Source organism: Myxine glutinosa, chromosome 5, assembly GCF_964187855.1.
Source record: "Myxine glutinosa chromosome 5, kmMyxGlut1.1, whole genome shotgun sequence".
Classification (NCBI taxonomy): Eukaryota; Metazoa; Chordata; class Myxini; order Myxiniformes; family Myxinidae; genus Myxine; species Myxine glutinosa.
Genome location: NC_136265.1, coordinates 170608172 through 170631129, shown reverse-complemented (window position 1 = coordinate 170631129; position 22958 = coordinate 170608172). Strand labels below are relative to the sequence as shown.

Sequence of the window (22958 nt, the reverse complement as noted above, 5' to 3'; positions counted from 1 at the left end):
ACATCCATCGAACCATTCGCATTTCCACCCTTTCCAGCCTTCGTTGCTACTCTCCGTTCATTACCCATGTCTCGCTCCCATAAATCATAACACTTCTCACACATGCAGCATACATCTTTCCCTTCAGCTTCAGCGACACTCTCCTCATCAGCACACCACTCAGTTCCCGAAACTTCTTCCATGCACATCTCACTCGAGCAACCGTTGCCGAGTCTGATCCACCTTCTCCATTCAGCATGTCTCCGAGGTAGCAAAATGTTTTCACACCTTCCAGCTTCACGCCGTCTCCAAGATCCAACTCAACATTTCCTCCATCTGCAGCTCCCTTTGTGCACACCTTACATTTGAATGTAGCTGCCACACTGGTAAATGACCCTCTCAGACCACTACATTTTTGATGAACCCACTCAGCGCACATTGTACATTGAATGGAGTTCACTCCGACACCCTTCCTGCACACAGCACACGGCCACTTCCCAGTTCTTTCCACCTCACCACATGCTTTACCACTTGCCATCACCTTCGTCATTCCGATATTCACCTTCAGACCTTTTGTCTCCATACATTCCTTCCACTTGTTCATCTTTTCCTTCAGTCCATCCATACTTTCCGCAATCAACACCAGATCATCTGCATACAACAACTCCCATGGTAAACCCTCCTTTACGTTCTGAGCCAGCACCTCCATCACAGCTACAAATAGTAGTGGACTTAGTACCGACCCCTGATGCACCCACCTTCACCTCAAACTCACCACTGTTCCCGTCCTTCGTCCTTACAGCTGTGCGCGCTCTTTTGTACATTGCCATCACTACTCTGATCAACCATTCCTCCACTCCTAACTTCCTCAATGCCCATGTCAATACTTTGCGTGGAACCCTATCGAATGCTTTCTCCAGATCAACAAACCCAAAAAACAACTTCTTCCTCTTCTCCATGTACTTCTCCTGCAACTGCCTCACAATGAAAAGCGTCTGTCTTTCCTCTTCCTGGCATAAATCCAAACTGCATTTCGTCGATCTTCACTTTCTTCCTTATCCTCCTCTCCAACACCCTTTCCAATACCTTCATTCCATGCTCCAATAACTTTATCGCTCGGTACGAGCCACACTCCAGAGGGTCACCTTTCCCCTTGTATAGAGGGACGAGGGTACTCAGTTCCCAATCCACTGGAATGCGGCCTTCTTTCACCACCAGATTACAGATCTCTGTCATTCTCTTCACACCCCAACTTCCTGCTGCCTTCAACATATCTCCCACAACTCCAGTCGGCCCTCCCGCTTTTCCACTCTTCATTGCTTTTATCGCTTCCTCAACTTCCTTCTCAGTTATCTTCTCTGCCGGTCCTAAAACTGGGTTACGCTCCATGTTGCCATCCCATTCATTCTCTGTATTCAACAGCATTTCCATATATCTTTTCCATCTTCCTTTAATTCCATCTGGGTCGACAACGATTTGTCCCACTTCATCCTTCAAGCAACTCACCCCCATCACATCACACCTCTCTTTCGCTTTGTGCTTTGCAATCCTGAATACTGCTTTCTGACCCTCTTCCGAATCCAAGCGTTCTCCGAACATTTTCCTACATGCCTCCTGCGCCTTTGCTACCTCTTTCTTTGCAGCCTTCCTGGCTGCCTTATAACTTTCATGCTCTGCTGTTTCTGCTCCCGTACCCTTCGCCTTCTGCCACTCCTTGAACTTCTTCCTCTTCTCATTGCTGTACACAGTGACACAAAACAGCAGAATGACTCCTTTTCTCGATTCAGACTGGTTGAACAAGTTATTTTTATATTGCAGGCACCTGCAACTCGCCATAGGTGAGTTCAATTCCAAAGCAAAGGAGAATCACCTGCTTGAAAGCTAATTATTTCTGACAACTTCTAAAAGGTGCCAATAATATTGTCTGGCCCATTTTAGGATTTCTGTGTGGAATAAGCTAAGATTTCGTAATTTTTTCAGCTTTTTTGTTTTGTTCCACTGCAAACCAAAGAAATACCTATGTGGATACCAATACATTTTTTATTTCAACAATTTTCTGGAGAAATGGTGTATTAATTATAAAAAGTGCAAGGGTGCCAATATTTTTGGCCGCGACTGCTATATATATACAGTCACGTGAAAAAGTAAGTACACCCCATGTAAAATTTTGACTTTTTCAACATACAGCAATTTGATCTTCATTTCAACAATATTGATAGACAGAGGTGATATAATATAACAAATATCATGAAACATTTACATTTTTTAGTCCATTGTATAATTTAAATAAACATAAATGCAAATTTCGCATGTGGAAAAAGTAAGTACACCCCTACATTTATCACTACTTCAAATACCTAAAATTAGAATCAGGTGCACCAGCTCAGGTGCAAATGATTAGAACATCGTTAGAGGATCTTGGAGGAACCTGTCTTATTTAAACCTCAGACATTTAGTTTGGTTTGCTCTTTGTTGTTGAAGTGTGTGGCGTCACCATGCCCAGATCAAAAGAGCTCTCTGCGGCCTTCAGAAAGAAGGTTATAGATGCCTACGAGTCTGGCAAGTGATTTAAAAAGATCTCCAAACAATTTGAAATCAATCATTCGACTGTCCGGAACATCATCTACAAGTGGAGAAGATTCTAAACAACTGCCAACTTGTTCAGGCCAGGCCGCCCCATCAAGTTCAGCCCGAGAGCAGACCGCAAGATGCTGAAAGAAGTCTCGAAGAACCCCAGAATGTAATCACGGGACCCACAGTTAGCTCTTGCCACTGTTGATGTCAAAGTGCACGAGTCTACCATAAGAAAGAGGCTGCACAAATTTGATCTACATGGGAGGTGTGCCAGGAGGAAACCTTTGCTGTCCAGAAAGAACATCAGGGCAAGACTAAAGTTTGCCAATGAACACCTTGGCAAAGACCAGCACATCTGGAACAATGTGCTCTGGGCAGATGAGTGAAAGGTGGAGCTATTTGGCCACAGTACCAGAAGACATGTTTGGCGAAAACCAAAGACAGCATTTGACCACAAGAACCTGATACCAACTGTAAAGCATGGTGGTGGAAATATTATAGTTTGGGGCAGCTTTGCTGCATCAGGGCTTGGGCAGCTCACCATCATAGAATCCACTATGAATTCTTCATTGTACCAGAGGGTGCTTGAGGATAATGTGAGGCCATCTGTCAGAAAGTTGAAGCTCAACCGAAGGTGGACATTGCAACATGACAATGACCCTAAACATACCAGTAAATCCACCAAGGAATGGCTGAAAATAAAGAAATGGAGGGTTCTGGAATGGCCAAGTCAAAGCCCGGATCTAAATCCCATCGAGATGTTGTGGGGGGATTTGAAACGAGCTGTGAATGCAAGAAACCCCTCAAACATCGCACAGCTGAAAGAATTCTGCATGGAGTGGGCAAAAATTTCTCCCAGGCGATGTCAGAGACTGGTAGACAGTTATAAGAAACGCCTACTTGAGGTTGTTTCTGCCAAAGGGGGCAATACCACCGATTAGAGCCAAGGGTGTACTTACTTTTTCACGTGACTATATATATATATATGTGTGTGTGTATGTGTTTTTGGCTAAAGTATCGATAAATATATATAAATATAACAATATTACCCCATCACCGATTCCCATTGTGTGACCAAAACAAACAGGAAGCCATAATGAAAAACAAACCCTAAATTGTTCAGCAATGGATGTGGACATAAACCTACCTTGATCATCATGACAAAAATTGATGGAAAACAACAATGATCGTTAAAAAAAAACAAAATAAAAAAACCATACATGCCTTCCAGTCCCAGACGTTGACGATCATGTCATGGTGGTGACCCACAGACACAATATATTTCATATTGGGCGAGAAGACGACACACGAAACGCCGTACTTGTGACCCTGGAATTCGTAAACCTGGTTCCTCTCCGCCACGTCCCAAACGCGTACTGCTGGCATGTGCCCGCTCTGCAGATGGGCACAAAACGATGTAATCTTGTCATGGTGGAAGATGGAATGACAATATCCTGCTGGAAGTGGTGGAGAAGCTTCACGATTCACAATACTAAAGGACATGCATCGTGAGCTTAACGAGAATGCAAACACGACACAAAACCGGGAAACAGACATCTTCAAAATACCGCCTCTATCTGTTAAGCCTGTCTTGCTGATGCCCAACATGTCTATGCCCCCTTGCTTACCTTGAAGAACCGCTCTCTGCAATGTGGAAGCTCCCCATGGATGCGATTGAGGAAAACAAATAAAAACTGCTCCTTTTTGAAACCTCGTTTGTTACCAACGGCATCAGTTCTCCAACACACAATAAGAACGAAGCTGCACTCAAATCTTTGCTCTTTCAGCACTCTTTTCTCCTAATCTCATCCTACAATGTTCATATTCTGTTGACAGGGAATGTTGAAAGAAGAAATTCCGAAGCCAATGAAGCAAACTGATGGATCAGTACCGTCTGAGACCTTTTCGCGAATTTCCTTCACCCTTAACTATGCGATCGAGGCCCACAAAGATGAACAAGCAAATGTGGAATCTGTCTTTCAATGGCTAGAGGGGCCTGTTTGGCTTTGTAAGACCAGGGTGAAGTACAGGTTGTAATTCATTCCACAGCAGGAAACGTTCATTATATCCTTTCTTCCTGCCTTCATCTCAAAATTCTGCCAACTCATTTCAAATGCCATGTTATATACATCGGTGCACAAATGACTACGACAATCTTTCATCATCCACCTTTGCAAGTATGATCAACGTTGCACATTTGCTTCACTTAAAAGCAGACTTTGGAACCTCGTTCAGTTATTGGTTCACGAGTTATCAAACAGAGTGACCACTATATTCGTCATTGGCGTGGGTCTGTGTGTCTGTCTGTCTTTCCGCAGCATAACTACCCGATGATATCATCCGATCTTGATGAAACTTGGGTGGGAGGTTGATATCATGATCTAGTTGTGTCCTGCCTAGAGTGGGCGTATTGCGCCCATTGTGGGCGGAACCACACCCGAAAAAGATGTCTTTTTAGGGGGTAACCAATGTCAAGCTACATCTTCTCCAAGGGGTTTGGTGGAATCTGACAGGGCTTCGATATTTGGTTCGGCCAACGTCGTGTCTAGCCCAACGGAGCTCGATTTTTCATTTTCGCCCCAAGGTCAAGGTCACAGTCACAAAATTTAGAAAAGTCGATTTTTGATGGTTTTATTACATTGTTCGCTTCCTGATAGGGTGAAATGTCGTACATGTTTTTATATTATCACATACATCATGAAATACAAGTTTTCCAACAAATTTCAGAATATTCGACCTTTGAAGGTCACAAAGGTCAAATTTTCAAAGTTGTCGGAATCGAACCGAATTTTCGGTATTGTGTAGCTAACTTACCTCATAACTGATTATACATTATTTTCTATCTCATTTCAAGGTCAGTAACCTTCGTTTTGACATTTCAAGGTTACAAAGGTCAAATTTTCAAAGTTGTTGGAATCGAACCGAATTTTCGGTATTGTGTAGCTCACTAGTCTCATAACAGATAATACATTCCTATTTATATATTTTCAATGTCGGTTTTGACCTTTGTCATTGAATACCGCTCGCTCGTGAACCATCGTCGTCTCCTGACTTGTACAATTCAAATTTGTTTTTTCATCTCCAAACCTAAAAAGGATGGTCGTCATACACTGCAAATTTATAAGATCGAAGTTTTGTTTTGACTACTTCCCTCGTGCCCTGTGGTATGCCCACTCAAATATGCCCCTCGTATATGCTCGACTGTGGTATATGCCCCTCGCTCAAAGCATATTTAATAATGAAGGAGGTTTTTTTTAATTCACAGAAATTAACATCCGTCCCCAAACATCTACCCCCATCCTAATCTCATATAAATCTACCAAACCAAGATCTTTCTACTTCTCAACCTGCCCCTGAATGAGCAATTGTAAACCCTCATCTCCATGTTTACTAGTTCGCATAGTCAACTTGCACTACACCATCCAGGTTGGATAATTACCTAACGACGACATTTCTCGTCATACAGGTTGGATAATGACCTACAAAACAGACATCAAAACATTTTTCACAAGCTGCAATGACATCGATGTTAAACCCATGGCAACGGTTGGCTCGTCCATATCGGATTGCAAACCCATTCGTACATCTCGCAAGAGCTTATGATTATCTTTTCAACACTACTTTCAAACGAGGACGGCACTCGGTAGAGCGCATACCTCCGCCAGGCTGAACACCTTACGTTTTATATCCCACTGATGAGCCAGATCCAGATCTTCACCAAAATCGAATTCGTTCATCCTCGTCACACACCCAACATGTCCACCAAGTTTCGTATGAATCCGTCCACAACTTTTTGAAACATCTAGCTCTATATCATTTTGGCCCTATCTTTCAATGGTGAAGAATCACTCAAAATATTTCTAAAATTCTCGTATCCAGATCCAGATCTTCATCAAAATTTAATCAATTTGTCCTTGTTACACACCCAACCTGTTCACCAGGCTCTGTGTGGATCCATCCATAGCTTTTTGAGTTATCCTGCTCACAGACAGACAGTCATGAAAACAACCTCCACCCCTTCCGTGGTGGATGTGATAACATTTCCAGGTGGAAATCATCAGCTTTAACCACCTGTAGCAAATACAAACTGCATTTAGAGCGCAAGCATTGACATTTACTTATTTTTTTACTCCTTGAACCTCATGGGCATTTTTCATTTTTCTACTCAATGCCTGATGCACAGTATAGACCTGCCATGTGTTTGAATGAACAAGGAAATGATACTATAGGATTGCCTATTTAACAAGAAACAAGGCAGAAAGAGCATCAGAAATGTCGTACACACAAGCCAAGTTACAGAGGTGTTTGCCATGGCAACATAATCCAACCAATCACAGCCGTGGTCTAAACAGGTCGAGATATTGTTTTAGAGGAATAGATACCTGCAATATGAAAGCTAAATGTTCAACAGTTTTTGAAATATCACGAACACAAAAGTACATGGACAGATGGTCGGTCGGTTGGAAGGAAGGACCTCATTTTAATGTCCCCCACCTCCGACCTTGGCGGATGGGCGGTGGACAACAAAGTAGGCCTTCATCATTGGGTAAACATTCTATTTGAAATTTTGATCCCAAATATTTCTGTTGAAAATTTTAACAAAGAAAGCTGATTTTCTTACAATATAGATCGTATTAATTGTCCCCTGCCCCTCCAGGGGCATTAAAATGGTTGTCTGTCTGGAGATGGGGGACAAATGAGCTCCATCCGATTGACTGACCGATCATCCGTTCATGTACTTTTGTGAACGTGGTATTTCAAAAACCGTTGAACATTTAGCTTTCATATTACAGATATCTACACTCCCGGTCAAAAGTTTTAGAACACCTCACTTTTTCCAGTTTTTATTGAAATTTACGCAGTTTCATGTCTCAGTGTACTCTGAAATTAAACAAATAAACAATTGGAGATAAAAAAAGAAATCATAGAATCATTTTGTTTAACAAAATTTAATTTAAATTTTTGACTCAGCAAAGTAGCCACCTTTTGCAGATATAACCGCCGAACACACTCATGGCATTCTTTCTACAATGGAAATCAAATATTGTTCGAGAGGTTTTTCCCAACACTGTTGCAGAAGTTCCCACAAATGTGTTGCACTTGTAGGTTGCTTTGCTTTCACCCTTCTGTCCAGTTCATCCCAAACCAGCTCGATGGGTTTAAGTCTGGAGACTGTGCTGGCCATTCCATGATTTGAAGCCGACCGTCTTGTTCTTTTCCTCGAAGGTAGATTTGACATAGCCTGGAGGTGTGTTTAGGGTCATTATCTTGCTGTAGGATGAACCCCTGACCAACTAGGCGTATAAAAAAAACCACCTTTAGAGGCCATGCGGGGGTTGGCCTTTTTCGGGAACCGTGGTTGTTGTTGTTTTTTGGTCCCCTTTTTGAAGCAATGTTTTACGGCCGGATGCCCTTCCTGCCGCCAACCCTTTTTGCCGCCTTTTACTACAAGCAGGGAATTACCAGTGAACTGGTACTCAATTAGCCGACCTCGGAAGGATGACAGGCTGAGTCAACCCCCCCTGGCGTTAATTCAGCGATTGACCGGGATTCGAACCCAGGATTCTAGGATCTGTAAGCTGGCACCCTAGCCGCTAGCCCAACACCAGGGTTGTGTACCAGAGGGTATTGCATGGCGCTGCAAAATGCTGCGGTAGCCCTTTTGGTTCAGGGTGCCAGTCACTCTGTGCAAGTCGCCGACTCTGGATCCCACAAAAGAGCCCCAGACCATCACGCTTCCTCCTCCATGTTTGACAGTTGGTGTCACACACTGAGGAACCATCCTTTCGTCTACTCGACGGCGTACAAAAACCCAATCGACCAACCTTCCATTCATCCATTCCATCCCCTCCCTCACAACAGCTTTATTCTACTGAATCAACCCCCCCACCCCCCCCTGGCCCCCAAATCCCCCTTTCTTTCTTAATTTACCTCCTCCACAGTCAATCTGCACAAGTAATATGTATATGGACAATCAATTTTTTCTGCATTGGTTTTATTTGTACAATGGGGAAAATAAGCATGCATTAACAGAGAAATATAGTTTTGTCATCAAATAATTACTTTTTGCCCTCTGATGCTCAATTAATTGACCAGTGATCGCCAATATTAACCAAAGTGGATTTTTAGCAAATGCATTGCTTCCACACTATGTGGATGTGAGAATGAGTATAATCTTTGCACAGGAATCTTCTTCATCACCCTCAATGATTGGAGGGGTAAGGGGGAATGCCAAGTTTGCTTAAAGTCCAAATTAGCAATCTTCCATCCGGATGTGCTGCCGATCTCGGAAACCCACGATAACGGAAACGTCAACACAGCGGGCTCACCTCTCCTGTGACAAGGTACTTCCCACATGGTGAAAATGCCACGGCAGTGATGGTTTTCCTGAAAATACAAATGACATTACGTGTCATACAAACAGGCTCTCGCCAAACCACCAAAAGGACGCATCATTCGCCAGCTTTATTCAATTATTGCACCACATGGGTTAATCCGGGCACAATTTGATCACATCTAGCCTTGAGAATAATGGAGAGGAACATGTGTGACAAGAATAACATTGTAACATTCTGATAAGATAATCTCGAAATTTACGGAGAATGCAAATCAGAGGCAGTGAATCTCTAAGGAATACAGCAATAAATCATATATGATGTCCATCGAGAGCAGAACAACAACGCATTCTTTGTGGCTGCATCACAAATGTTGAATATCTTTGTGTCCCAAAAATACTCATGTCTGAGGTGTCAATCCTGGGTCTGAATCCAGACCCGTCTAAAACTGCATCCTGGCGTCTCGCAGGCAGGGTGAGGCATTGATGTGTGTGCCGTCCCTCGGATGGACGTTGAACTGGGTGTCCCGGCCGTCAGCATTAGTTGGTATACGTTAAATATCCCACGGTGTCTTTCATAAAGAGTACGCAAGCTATCACTGATACCATGAACAAATTACAAATTCCTGCTCCAGACTATTTCGTCGAATGTCAGGGCAGGCCCGCTGGTTGTGAAAGACTCGAGCCAAAATTTCACCGGCCGATCCCATGAGAAGGTTAGGAATAATTGTGACAATGGAAGAACAACAAGAACAACAAACCTTTGTGAACGAAAAGATACATCTTCAAAAAAACAAGACAAGAAGAAACGATTTCACATCAAATATTGTAAGAATTTGCTTTAGGAACTAAAGAATATTGTGTTGCATACAACAATATATTTAGTTAAATTATTTAAACCTATAGGTCTCGGTCTCTCTCGATCTCCCTGTCCTCTCCTGTGGAAGCTTGAATACAGAAAACAAATAAACATTCATACTGATCTATTGGCTCACACATTTCCGACCTGATCCAAATTCGCTCTGGAGGTAGCAGTTATAGAAACCCCATAGGGGCTCTTATGGCAATTATAGACCAGCAATGGGTCTGAGGAAGCAAAGAGGAAAGTACCAAACTTTGCCAGAGTCCTCATCCACCACCGTTGCCACTGCATTGGACAGTGCCCACGAGACTGAAGGAAGAAGGTCTTTATAAACTTCCCAGCCAAAAAGAGAAGACACAATTCCCTTAAGATCGACTTACCATCCTAATAACGTCTCCAACAAAGGGTGTATGTAGTAGAATGCTGTGAGATCTGCCCCACCGAATGGCTCCGTAATTTAGCCAATGCTTACTTGTCGGTTCCACTTGACCATACCTGATTAAGTGAGCAAGTACACATCAAAGGTACGTGTCACAATTGGCATCGCCAACCTACCGGAAAAGTAACGTGTGTAGTATTGAAGGTCTTGCAAAAATTGGCAGTATTAATCGGCGTTCGTGGTTGACTATCAACCTGCTGGACCGCTGAGTTATCCGTGGCCTGGTGGCCTCGGGTCCTGAGGTCAGCGATCAGGTACGAGGAACCCCATCACGGTAACCCCTGAATCCCAGTGCTGTAACAATATTTTCAGTTTCTAGCTCGACGATAAAGTTGACATGGGCTGTTGAAGCCATAACTATGTCCTTCAGTCAGTCCATCCTTCCCTTCCTTCCTTCCTTCCTTCCATCAGTTAGGCAGTCAGGCAGTGGGTCAATTAACAATTTTTGTTTTTTCCCTACTCCTCCAAGGCGGCTCAATGAATCGTTCTGAAACTTGACATCACGATTCATGGCATCAATGCACAAACACTAATGAAGCCCTTCGATCCAGGTGGTGAGATAATTAGCTAATTAACTCAAAATGTAATCGATGTTTGTATGTCCATCACATATCGTGAGATTCCATCATCGACGCCTCCTAGTTATTTAATTTTAACCTCAATTTTATTTGATCTTAATCATTATTTAATTCAATCTCTGAATTAAAATTTAACCTCTTAATGTCATTCATACCCTCCTGCTTTGAATAGCAGGAAAGAAACAGGGAGGAGAAGACAGAGTTGGGGAGGTGGGGTAGAGAGGGGACCGCACTTTTCGTCTCTTTAGACCCATTTAGACTCCTTAAGACCATATAGAACACTAAAAACCCTTTATAACCCTAAGACCCTTTAAAACCCCAAGACCCTTTCAAAGCCCAAGACCCTTTCAAAGCCCAAGTCCTTTTGGAACCCCAAGACCCTTTAACACTTAATGCACCATGACTGTGACCGCCCTCCATCGGGCGATGAGCGTCTGTCCCACTTGGGACTATTCATTGCAAATACTTACTCATGTTATTATAATAAACAAGATCGACCGCACTGTGATCACAATCTGCACCAAAAGCCTGGAACGGCCTGATTGGGAAACACGCATTTAATGCGCTATTAAAACATTAACTTGACACTGTATTATTGCATGTGGGTGCTATGTTGGGTGGAGTCAAGCAACAAATGTAGGTTGTGTCAGGCAGATGTCCGACCAATGGGTACACATTTCAAAAATCAACCCCCAACAACAACCACAACAACAACAGCAACAATGCGAAGCTCTTGTAGACCTGTGACTAAAAATTATTATTTTTATCCATAAAAGAATATGTTTACCATCTGTATTATTAGAGCTATTACCGATACCCCATCGAGGGCCTCGTATACTGCGCTCATGTGTAACAAATAACGCTGTCAGGAATGCGTCTTCATATAAACAATGGTGCAATGACCCCTTTTAGAACATTTTTGATTTGGGCTCACTTTTCCAGCAACGCATCGCATCCTGAGTACTAAGTGAGGTGTTACTGGATAGTAAAACAATGTTCGGAGAACAAGGTTACAGCTGCTGTTCTCCACGTGTTAGAATGGCCACCCCAGAGTCCAAACTTGAGTCCCATCAAGGCCATGTGTGATTACCTGGAAACTGAGAAGAACAAGAGGAGCCCAACTAACCTTACAGAACTGTGGAATGTACTACAGGATACTTGGCACAATATTCCTGTAAGATTGCTTCATTCATATACAGGAAGCATGGGTAAAAGAGTGATGCCACCCAAGAAGGCAAAGGGAGGACACAAAGTGTTGACCGATACAATAAAAATGACACTTATTATTATTCACTTCAGCAGTTTGCTTCACCCATATTTATAAAGGCTGGTAATTTACAATAATAAACAAATACGACTGTTTTATCACTGATAATTTCATCAATTTACCCGAAAGGATGAATATCATTGGAATATATCCCTGTGCTTTTATTAAAACAACCACCTCAATTTTCAGGACCTAAGAGCTCTCATAAAGTTATGACCACTGCATTTCCACTATTATTATTAACGAGCAAAGGTACCTGGCGTTGCCTGGCAACTCACCCATTCTCCTCTCACCTCCCACCCCTCTCCCTCCCACCAATCCCGTCTCATCCCACCCCCACCCCTCTCCAGACTCCCACCCATTCCCTGCGACAGGTGGTGGCTCGTGTGTTTATAAGTTGTGAATTGTGAGAAAATGACTGCTTAAAATCCCTAGCAGCATGTATCATGGTAAAACAAGACCGAAAGTCTAACAGCAGCATAGCCGGGCTTGTAAAATATTATAAACCACAAACACACATGAATAGCTTTTTAAACAGTCGCTAATGCTGTTTATAACATTAAACAAAGAAATTTGGAGGAATCTAGACACCCGTGTGGTAAGTTTTACATACAGAACTGAGGGAAGATCTACTGTAATCTAGATCATACCCCACAATCGTTGGGTACGTACCGTTTTGTTGGAAGAGACGTAACGCCGATGCTTTCGATATTTGATGGTCATTTTAACAATCGGTTTGTTTGTGTTTCACACTGAATGAAAAACGTAAAGATAGAGCATGGCGATTGTGATATATCACAGGTTCGACGATATGTGCGGCATATAAATCAAAATGGCGGTGTGTGGAGAGTCAGCCGCCACACCGCTGTAATGACATCAGACGTAATCACATCACCCTGTCATGTGACCAGATCCTCCTCTGATTGGTATACGTTTGATGGGACATACATACATGCATACATACAGACGGACAAACACTGTTCTAAATGGCTTTTCCCCTATGGGCTACGCCATAATATAAATGTTATACCTATAAAGTTTTGGCGCTGTCCAACCTTGGGAGCTTCGAGGAGTAGCGTCACAAACAAACAAACGCCTCATTCGCTTTTATATAGAAGATAACATCACTTCAAGTTCCTGATGAAATGAAATAACATTGATAATAATTGCATTTTTGACTTGCATTTGGTAGGGAGGTTTGAGGGGAAGCGGGGGACGGGGGACTAGAGGGAGGTGGTCCCGCCTGCCAGAATTAATGTACATGATTGAATGAAATGGGGTACGGTAAAACAGCACGTTCAAACAGGATAGCAATACTACCCGTCGCTTTCAAACAGCACATACCATTTTTAGAGATAATAACATGGGAGACTCGAACACTCATCTCTATACTAACTGGATAGGATGCCTCACGTCAATTGGTCGGGCCACAGGAAGCGCTCCATTCACCATATTCCTTCTCCCACAACACAAAGAAATCTCATTTGCACCAATACAAATACTTGCTTCAACATGCATATTTGCTATGAAAATTCCACCTTCATACTTGATTTTTCTCCTTTCCCACTTGATTTTATTCCATTCAAACTTCATTTTAGTCGATTTCCAGGTTGAAAAAAGCATCGTTATAGTATTTATGAAATGCCATCGTGTGCTGCTTATGGATGTAAAAATGAGGCGGTCATGGTAGGTGTCATTCACCTTAGTTACTAAAAGTCCAAATCATTCGTTTTGGGAACTCATGGGAGAGAAAATGGTTCAAAATGAGCTTCCCCTCCTATCAAGTTAGTATATAGATCAGTGGACTCAAACTGAGGCTGCCGCCCTTTGTACCCGCTCACTCAGAGGTGAGGGTTACATTTTAAACTTTTCTCAGATTTAACTAAGACAACGGAACACTCGTTTATATATATCTACTTCGTTTACTTTATCACCATAACATTTTCTAGCATGTCAATTTGTAATTTTATTTTCAAAAATGACAAAATAAGTCAATTTAAGTCAATTACATCACTGTTGACTGTATCGCGATGGCTTACAAACATCGTTTGATAAAGAACAGCTGGCTTGGCAGGCGATTAGCGATGTATACAGCGATTCCTAGGTATGAAGATCAGTGATCAGTGCTTCATAGGTACGAATCTCTATTGTACAGAAAATGTTACGACCTGTTCCAAGGCAAAGCATTTTTTAATTGGCCAAAACGAAATGGCAGATCAAGACCCCTGCAAGGTGAACGTGAGCTGACCAAAGGTAAAACCTGTCTTTGTTTTAATTTAATAAGACCGTTAATTATCTTCAAAAGGGGTATTTAAATGTACCCAAACACCTAGTTTTCACTCATGCACTCCCTTGGAGCTCCCTTAGTATGCATGCAAAGTTTTGGGCTGCTAGGTTTCACGGTTTTGCTGTTATGGAGGAGGCACACACACACTGAATGATAGACATTTATTATATTGTCGTGTCCCTGGGGTCAAGACCTCAAAAGGACGAATGACCAAAACTAGCTTAACTCCGAGGCGTATACCCAACTTGGCGGTATTATCTTTTCGCGTGCACGGGAGGGCGCGAGGCCTTATCTGATCGGGAACACGGGCAGGGGTTAATCCAAACCCACAAACACAAAGACGGGACAGCAAAATCCACAATGCAAGAAAAGTAAGATTTGACAAATAATGATTTAATGAAAATAAATGCAAATAACAATGGAAGGTGAGGTAAAAACTAAAATTTCCAATTGAGACGTCTCCACTGGACTCGTATACAAACCAGGGAAAAACAAAAGTAAAAGAAAATAAATAATACTTTGGTAATCGGCCGGCACTCGGATTTGCGTCCCCAAATGGCTGGTAAGGCTTGCCGGTCACTCGTCCCCTTCAAACCACTGAGTGGGAAATGCACAAAATGGCGCGGAGTCATGCTCCTCGATGTTCAGAGGAAACACGACGCGGACCCAGTCCACCGCTGACGTCAATCCTGTGTCTTGTAGTTCTGACTGTCCTGAACTGCTGTTTCTCACCAGCCCTTTCCCAAGAGCACACACGAACTAAAGACCACACGCCCACGACCAAGCTGGAACAAGAAGGAAATGCGACTGCCCACTTTCAAAGCCAGGACCATAAGAGCAAGATGGCGCGACTGCGTCTTTTCCCTTCGCTCTCGAATGTTCCACGATGACGTCACACTATCTGTCCAATCACCGAGCGTGACTCAATCATGAAGGCCGGGGCGTGGCATCCCCGTTACGAGTCGTCGGGGGGGGGAGGGGGGGGGCTGAGTCTAATCTCTCTTCGGGAATGTTCGGATGACATCGAAGGCCGTGAGGCAGGATTTACGTGCCGATCGGCAAATGTACCTGGTCTGTCAGACTTGGCGGCGTGGTGAGTGAATTAGTCTATTTACAGTGCTATTGTTGTAGTTAGTGTAATGGTGGCACTTTTTGATGCAATAACAACAAAGGGAAAAATTACAGGGCTTACACACTGGGGTTTATCCTTAAGCCCTACCTAACTAGCCTTGCTCCACCCCTTGTATGGAAACACATATACTTATTATACTATCTTATTCTATACAGAGCCCCTACTTAATTACATCGAGGTGGGTTCTTCTTCACGACACTCGGAGCATGCCAATTTATACGATTCTATCTCTACTACGGTATTCCTTCGTTTACCCCACACAAACGTAACAATATGTATGAATTATAGAATGTACCATCTGCACTCTCACTGGCAAACTATACAGAGGAAAAAGCACGAACACTGGGTGATCATGAACACCGACTGAATGTGAGGAATGACAGTGCAGATGTTACGAAACAAACATCTCAACACTTTTCCCTGCTATTGCTATGCCACCCAACAAACCATCAATTGAACTGCTTATAAACTCGGCATGTAAGCACCTTAGATCCCGTCCCTTTGAATTTTGACCCCTGGCCTTCGATCCGATCCCTCTATCGACATTTATTTATTTATTATTGATCCCTTTCCTTACCCACATTTTTCTTATATTTATTTCCCAAGGAAGGCCTAACACTCAAATTTCCATGTGGGTTGACATACTCTTAACCCTTAGTTGATCCATTCCTCCAAAGCCTTACTCTTTGGAAAGAATCCACGACACCTCATGAATAGTGTTAAAATTGAAAATAGAACAGCATGCATGACAATCTCTCAATATAATGCTATGCTCCACAATGCATTACCCCAGCTGGCACAGCATAAACCTCTGAGGTTAGAGTAATTGCACCAGAAATCAAATCTGGTAACAGGTAGTACAGAAGTCAATGTACTACGCACTGAGCTTTCATGCGAACCTGGCCTATAATATTGCACCATTGTAACCAATGTTATAATGTAGCAGCAACACCATATCGAAACAAAGTATAACAACTGAGCATTAAAAATTCATTTTTAAAATTAAAAATTTGACGCATGATTAACGCATTAAAACGCATTTTAAATTCAGCTTTGCTTTGTTGTTGGAAGGATTCAAACTTAAATGTGAAAGCACTACAGCTATAGTAACGCTCCAGGTTAAATGTTAAGGCACCGGTCTGAAGACCACTTGTGAACCACTTGTGGTCTTCATCCAGGAATATCGTTGAGGGGTAGAAGGTGGAAGAACAGTGAAGAGAAGAGAGGATGTCAATATCTCGTGTGTGTAGTAAACGGTGAGACCTGTGTCACATTTTTGTCTTTCGTCATCAACTTACCTTATGTATTGCGTTGTGATGAGTCGTGCGTGTAGACAGTTGTATCTGTTTTATCCTTGGGTGTGTGTGTTCTTCTATACATGCGTGTGCTTATGCGCTTTAACGTGTTATGCTGAAGGGGTCAAAACATTAATGTAGAATGGGGCCCAGGTGATGATGAAGACAGTCGAATACTGTAATCAACAGTTGTTACTTTTGATACACAACTATTTAAAGTTTCGCAACTTAACCCGTCTAATGCTCTAAACTAAGCCAACTAATGCAAAGAAGCAAGGCAGTCCATGAAACTGCTCTTTAGAATGATTTGGGTTAACAACTTTTGAGCTGCTTGACACAAGACTTTCTAATCTAATAAATCTGGAAAATATTGTGCATTGTGAAGGATGGAGACATTTTTCATGTTATCCTCGTATATGAGAACTATATGGATGATAAGTAACCATTTTGCTCAGATGTAGCATACTAAACTAGCCCGCTACCCACCCCTGATTTTTCACTTATCTGACCTATAAATACCGTGGTGTTCTAGGGTGCCGGCTAGGGTGTCGGCTTAGGATCCTAGGATCCTGGGTTCGAATCCCGGTCGATCGCTGAATTAACGCCAGGGGGGTTGACTCAGCCTGTCATCCTTCCGAGGTCGGCTAATTGAGTACCAGTTCACTGGTAATTCCCTGTTTGTCGTTAAAGGCGGCAAAAAGGGTTGGCGTCAGGAAGGGCATCCGGCCGTAAAACATGGCTTCAAAGAGGGAACCAAAAAACAACAACCACGGTCCCCGAAAAAGGCCACACCCCGCTTTGTGGGGAAAAATGGCCTCTAAAGGTGGTTATATATTTTTTTATAACTTAACCCCAACTGAAGTGGATGATTTTGGGCTTTCCCTGACTGATCTGAGCCATGATGGTCTGATGAACTCAGTGCAGTTAGGGTTAAACACAGGTGCAGTTAGGGTCTTGAATATTGTTGTACAAGTACCATTACAGACACATTAAATGTTCATTTAATGCTCGTGTTTTTTTTACCAGAATTACTCCAAAATTACAGATCCATAAATTATAGATTTTTCCAGGATCACTGCTCACCTCCACTAATTTGTTCCCCTCCCCCCCCCCCCCCCATCTGTGGAACCAACTTCCACATCCTCTTCAATTTCATTCTTCCCTCCAGATCTTCAAGACAGCTCTTCACCACCATCTCATATGGTCCCCAATCCAAAGCCATGATCATTTCTACCCTTGTGAACCCACCCCAAACCCTCCTCCTTCCAAATTTCAAGTTTTCCCTTCTGTATCCATCCTGTCCACCCCATGCATCCTTTCCTGACCCCATTTCTCCCCACACCCATTGTTTGTCCAAATCTCCCTCTATTTTATCCTTGAACCCTGCTGCTGCTGTGAACCCTGCTTGAACCCTGTTGGTTCGTTCTGGGACCGGAATCCTGAAGGGTTTACAGATGTGCCAGTGGATTACTCTACAGACATTGTCATGTAGCGGCTACCGCTGGGTATACACAATCGCCTTGCACCTACCGAGGACGCGGAGCGATCACCATGCCGGGCTCGTCCAGGACGCCCGGGCATGCCCGCTCTCGACTTGCCAGGCCTCGTCCGGGACGCCCGGGCATGCCCAGACACGCCCGGGCATGCCCGCTCTCGACTTGCCAGGCCTCGTCCAGGACGCCCGGGCACGCCCCCTCTCGCCTTTCCCGGGCAAACGCTCCGGGATAATGTGTATATATATTGCTGCCCGATAAACGGGCTTTTCAGAGTACCCGAGTTGATTTGACACAATAAAGAAACTCGGACGAATTCCAGCTTTTTGTCGCGTCCATTCTTCCGATTTACGTTGGAGCACAGCTCCTACAGTCATGTCATTCTGTGTATAACTGTTCTGACATGAGTTGTTGTTGTTGTTTTTTACATCCCGAAAGGAGGTGACTGGTACTTTGTGTAGTAAATGGCAGTAGTCTCTATCTGCATGTGTCTTTCTCTTTCTCTTTCTCTTTCTGTGTTTCTCTTTCTCTGTCTGTCTATCCTTCTCTTTCTCTTTCTCTGTCTGTTTGTCTTTCTCTGTCTGTCTGTCTTTCTCTGTCTGTCTGTCTTTCTCTGTCTGTCTGTCTGTCTGTCTTTCTCTGTCTGTCTGTCTTTCTCTGTCTGACTGTCTTTCTCTGTCTGTCTGTCTTTCTCTGTCTCTCTCTCTTTCTCTGTCTGTCTCTCTTTCTCTGTCTGTCTGTCTGTCTCTCTTTCTCTGTCTGTCTGTCTCTCTCTTTTTCTCTGTCTGTCTCTCTCTTTTTCTCTGTCTGTCTCTCTCTTTTTCTCTGTCCGTCTCTCTCTTTTTCTCTGTCCGTCTCTCTTTCTCTGTCCGTCTCTCTTTCTCTGTCCGTCTCTCTTTCTCTGTCCGTCTCTCTTTCTCTGTCCGTCTCTTTCTCTGTCCGTCTCTTTCTCTGTCCGTCTCTTTCTCTGTCCGTCTCTTTCTCTGTCCGTCTCTTTCTCTGTCCGTCTCTCTTTCTCTGTCCGTCTCTCTTTCTCTGTCCGTCTCTCTTTCTCTGTCCGTCTCTCTTTCTCTGTCCGTCTCTCTTTCTCTGTCCGTCTCTCTTTCTCTGTCCGTCTCTCTTTCTCTGTCCGTCTCTCTTTCTCTGTCCGTCTCTCTTTCTCTGTCTCTCTTTCTCTGTCTGTCTCTGTCTGTCTCTGTCTGTGTCTCGACTGTTCCTTCTGCTCTGTTGCATCCTGATCCGCTCAGTGGTTTAGTTCTTCCACGAGCCTCGACCTTGCATATACAAATACATAGAAAAGCAATTGCTGTTCAATATAATCGATTAGGTTGGTTCGATAGTTCGTGCCTGAGAAAGTACATGTCGTTATCAGTCCAATCGCTCCGATGCAGTGCCATGAGGCTGAGAATATAATACGAATGACAGGTTTCACATTCCTGCAGCTACCAGATCAAGGTGAGGGAGGCATTGCAGACTCTGGGTCCTTTGCATCAGGGCTGGAACTGCTGAGGGATCAATTGGGTGATTGTTTGCTCGGGGAATGCGTTGAAAAACGAGTGGCTCTGCCGACAAATAAAACAACATGCGTACTATTCAGGAATGATTGTTGGTAAACTCGCCAGAAGCCTGCGTCCTGCCTCGAGGTAATTCCTTCCATTTTCCAAAATTATTGCTACAGATGTGAATCGAGACACACATCGTACGAGGTCGATCCGTGGCGGTAGTTTACAGCCCAGCAGAACAAAGCACAGGGAGTTGCATCGTTGCACTCCGCATTTGGCATCGAGATCGACGATAGAGAAAAGGCGGTAAAAGAACCGCAGCAGGCCCCATTCTGAGCACCACAGCGGGATAGAAGATCCGGACACGAGGAACGCTCGGGGATGGAGGACGGCCATTTTACATCTTTTAACGGACTCGAGCTAATCTTGGTTTGCGTTTTGAGGGTCGGTCATCGACTTGTGATACATCGTTACGATACATACACAACAAATACATTGTTGGAGGGAGGGAGAGGTGAGGCTATGAATTTTGGGGAGGACAGGAAAGGAAAATGTGGAGTAGGGAGTTGGGAAGAAAAGGGAGAGGAGATTAAAATGAGACAGATGGAAGAATTTATGGAGAAGGAAAACAAAACCAGACTCCGTGGCAAATGGTTAGAACGTCCGCTGTGCGTTTGGGAGGTCAGTGGTTCAAAGCGCATCCGAGTCGTGCCAAAATCTTTAATAAACGGTATGTGCTGCTCAGCATTTTAAAGGGACAGAGCACAGACAAACATCGATAGGTTGGCAAACATTCCCCAGGATCGATGGGCCTCATGGCCTCCTGCGTCGAAGTTCTCCGTAAGATAAATCATATGATTATTATTATTATTACAAAAGGCAGCGGAGGGGTTAAAATTCCAACCATTTTTACCTTTACCACCTGATAAATGTTTTCAAGCGGTTATGTGTTTGTTTGTGCGTTCGTACGTTATTCTTTCACGGCCGAACCGTAATCACCTCGAGGCCTCAAATTTTGGGTGCCGATAGCTCAGGATCCGGGAAGGTTTGTTGGCCTCGACATCCATTTTGAGGCCACCGAAGGTCACGACAAAGTGAATACTGGGATGTGGGTCAGGCAGTGCTGCCGCCGGTCCACAGGCAAAAGGTGAGCACCATGAGGCCAATAACTCCATGTCCGTTCAATGTCCGACACGTCCTGACACCATCACCGTGAGAAGCCCACCCGGTCGGGCAGTGCCGGTAGCCTGTGCTAGTGCCATATAAATAGCCCCTTAGTCCTTGTACAGGAAGAGAAATCACTTTATGACACAAAACTCCAACGAAAATGATTCCTGCCTGTTAAGGCAGTACTCCCACAATGCAACGCGATAAGTTACTCCGTTTAGAAACTAGTTGTTATTTATATCGTCAAAGTTAAAAACGATGCGCAAACAAACTGTTTGTGTGGCTATTATAACAAAGCTATCGAGTCTACATAAACAAAACGAATAGGGGCAATACGCCTGGGCGCTCACCTGGTACAATAAAGCCATACACCACACTGACTACAGGTATTTTAAACAGTATCACGGTATTTTAAACCTATTTCAATGGTTGCTCGAAGACAGGGCAGCATGTACAATCATACTAACGTAATCATAACAGTTTAAACAAAAAAAATACCTATTTTGTGGGGCAACTCCCCCACCCCTTGTACCTCCTCATACCCCAATTTTTCTCATGCCAGGAACAAACGTTGGCACATCACAGGTGGTGAAGGTTGTCGTAAAGCTTCATCGGAATTGAGTGTGTTGTTTCTGAGAAGAAAGCAAATACCTATTTGGGTGGTGAGGGGGGGCAATCCCCCTTGTAGACCCTCATTGGGCCCAATTTTTTTTAATGCCGTGAACAAACTTAGGTACAACACAGGTGATTAAGGTTGTAGTCAAGTTTCATCAGAATTGTGTGTGTAGTTTCTGATAAGAAAGCCAATACCAATTTGGGGGGGTGGGGGGGGGGCAATCCCCCTTGTAGACCCTCATTGGGCCCAATTTTTTTAATGCCGTGAACAAACTTAGGTACAACGTGGGTGATTAAGGTTGTAGTCAAGTTTCATCAGAATTGTGTGTGTAGTTTCTGATAAAAAAGCCAATACCAATTTGGGGGGGGGGGGGGCAATCCCCCTTGTAGACCCTCATTGGGCCCAATTTTTTTAATGCCGTGAACAAACTTAGGTACAACACGGGTGATGAAGGTTGTAGTCAAGTTTCATCAGAATTGTGTGTGTAGTTTCTAAGAAAGCAAATACCAATTTTGGGGGGCAGGGGGGCAATCCCCCTTGTAGATCCTCATTGGGAAAAATTTTTAATGCCGTGAACAAACTTAGGTACAACACAGGTGATTAAGGTTGTAGTCAAGTTTCATCAGAATTGTGCGTGTAGTTTCTGATAAGAAAGCAAATACCAATTTGGGGGGGGGGGGGCAATCCCCCTTGTAGACCCTCATTGGGCCCAATTTTTTTAATGCCGTGAACAAACTTAGGTACAACACAGGTGATTAAAGTTGTAGTCAAGTTTCATCAGAATTGTGCGTGTAGTTTCCGATAAGAAAGCAAATACCAATTTTGGGGGGGCAACCAGAACTGAAGAGAAACGGTCTTTTACGTCTACCAATGACCAGTCCTGGTCGAAGAATCCTCCAGCTCAACGTGTTTTCAGGGGACGGCACGCATATTGATGCCTCGCGCTGCCTGCGCAACACCAGGAAGACAGTTTATAGCTGGGCTGAGATTCGAACCCAGGATAGACTGCTTGGAGTTGAGAGTGCGTACCTCCAGGTGCTCCTGCCTGCCTTTAATTGAACAAACACAAAGGCCGAATTGAATATTTACCTTGAATTCCGAAACTACCTTCATGGTTTTATACATTATTTTAACGCCCACATTCCCCAGAATATTATACCTGGATATCTAAAGTGCTGGTCACATGACAGTCCTTGGGACAGTACCAACCCTTCCTATACAATATACATCCACGATTATCAATATCCTGAATCCATCAAGCCTGATGAGAAAATAACGCACAAAAGACCAGAACCCATGCCACCTGGAGGTTAATGCTTTCATTGCCAATCTCCACCTGGAGGTCGGCAATAAAAAATTATTAAATAACTACACTGTCTGAGATATACTCCAAGGATTTCTCCAAATGAAACATTTATCGCAGAGAACATTTC

The 22958-nt window shown here is 43.5% G+C and overlaps 1 protein-coding gene across 5 annotated transcripts in view; it reads right to left on the bottom strand.

Annotated features, from left to right (window-relative positions):
- LOC137426748 (mitogen-activated protein kinase-binding protein 1) overlaps positions 1–22958 on the bottom strand; it is a 214895-nt gene that overhangs the window by 159963 nt on the left and 31974 nt on the right. For all 5 annotated transcript variants that reach the window (XM_078779071.1, XM_078779067.1, XM_078779068.1 and 2 more), the window contains exons 4-5: positions 8883–8940; positions 3778–3948 (exon numbers count right to left, since the gene is read on the bottom strand). In XM_078779071.1, coding sequence (XP_078635197.1) covers positions 3778–3948; positions 8883–8940 — 229 coding nt within the window. The remainder of the gene's footprint in view (positions 1–3777; positions 3949–8882; positions 8941–22958) is intronic.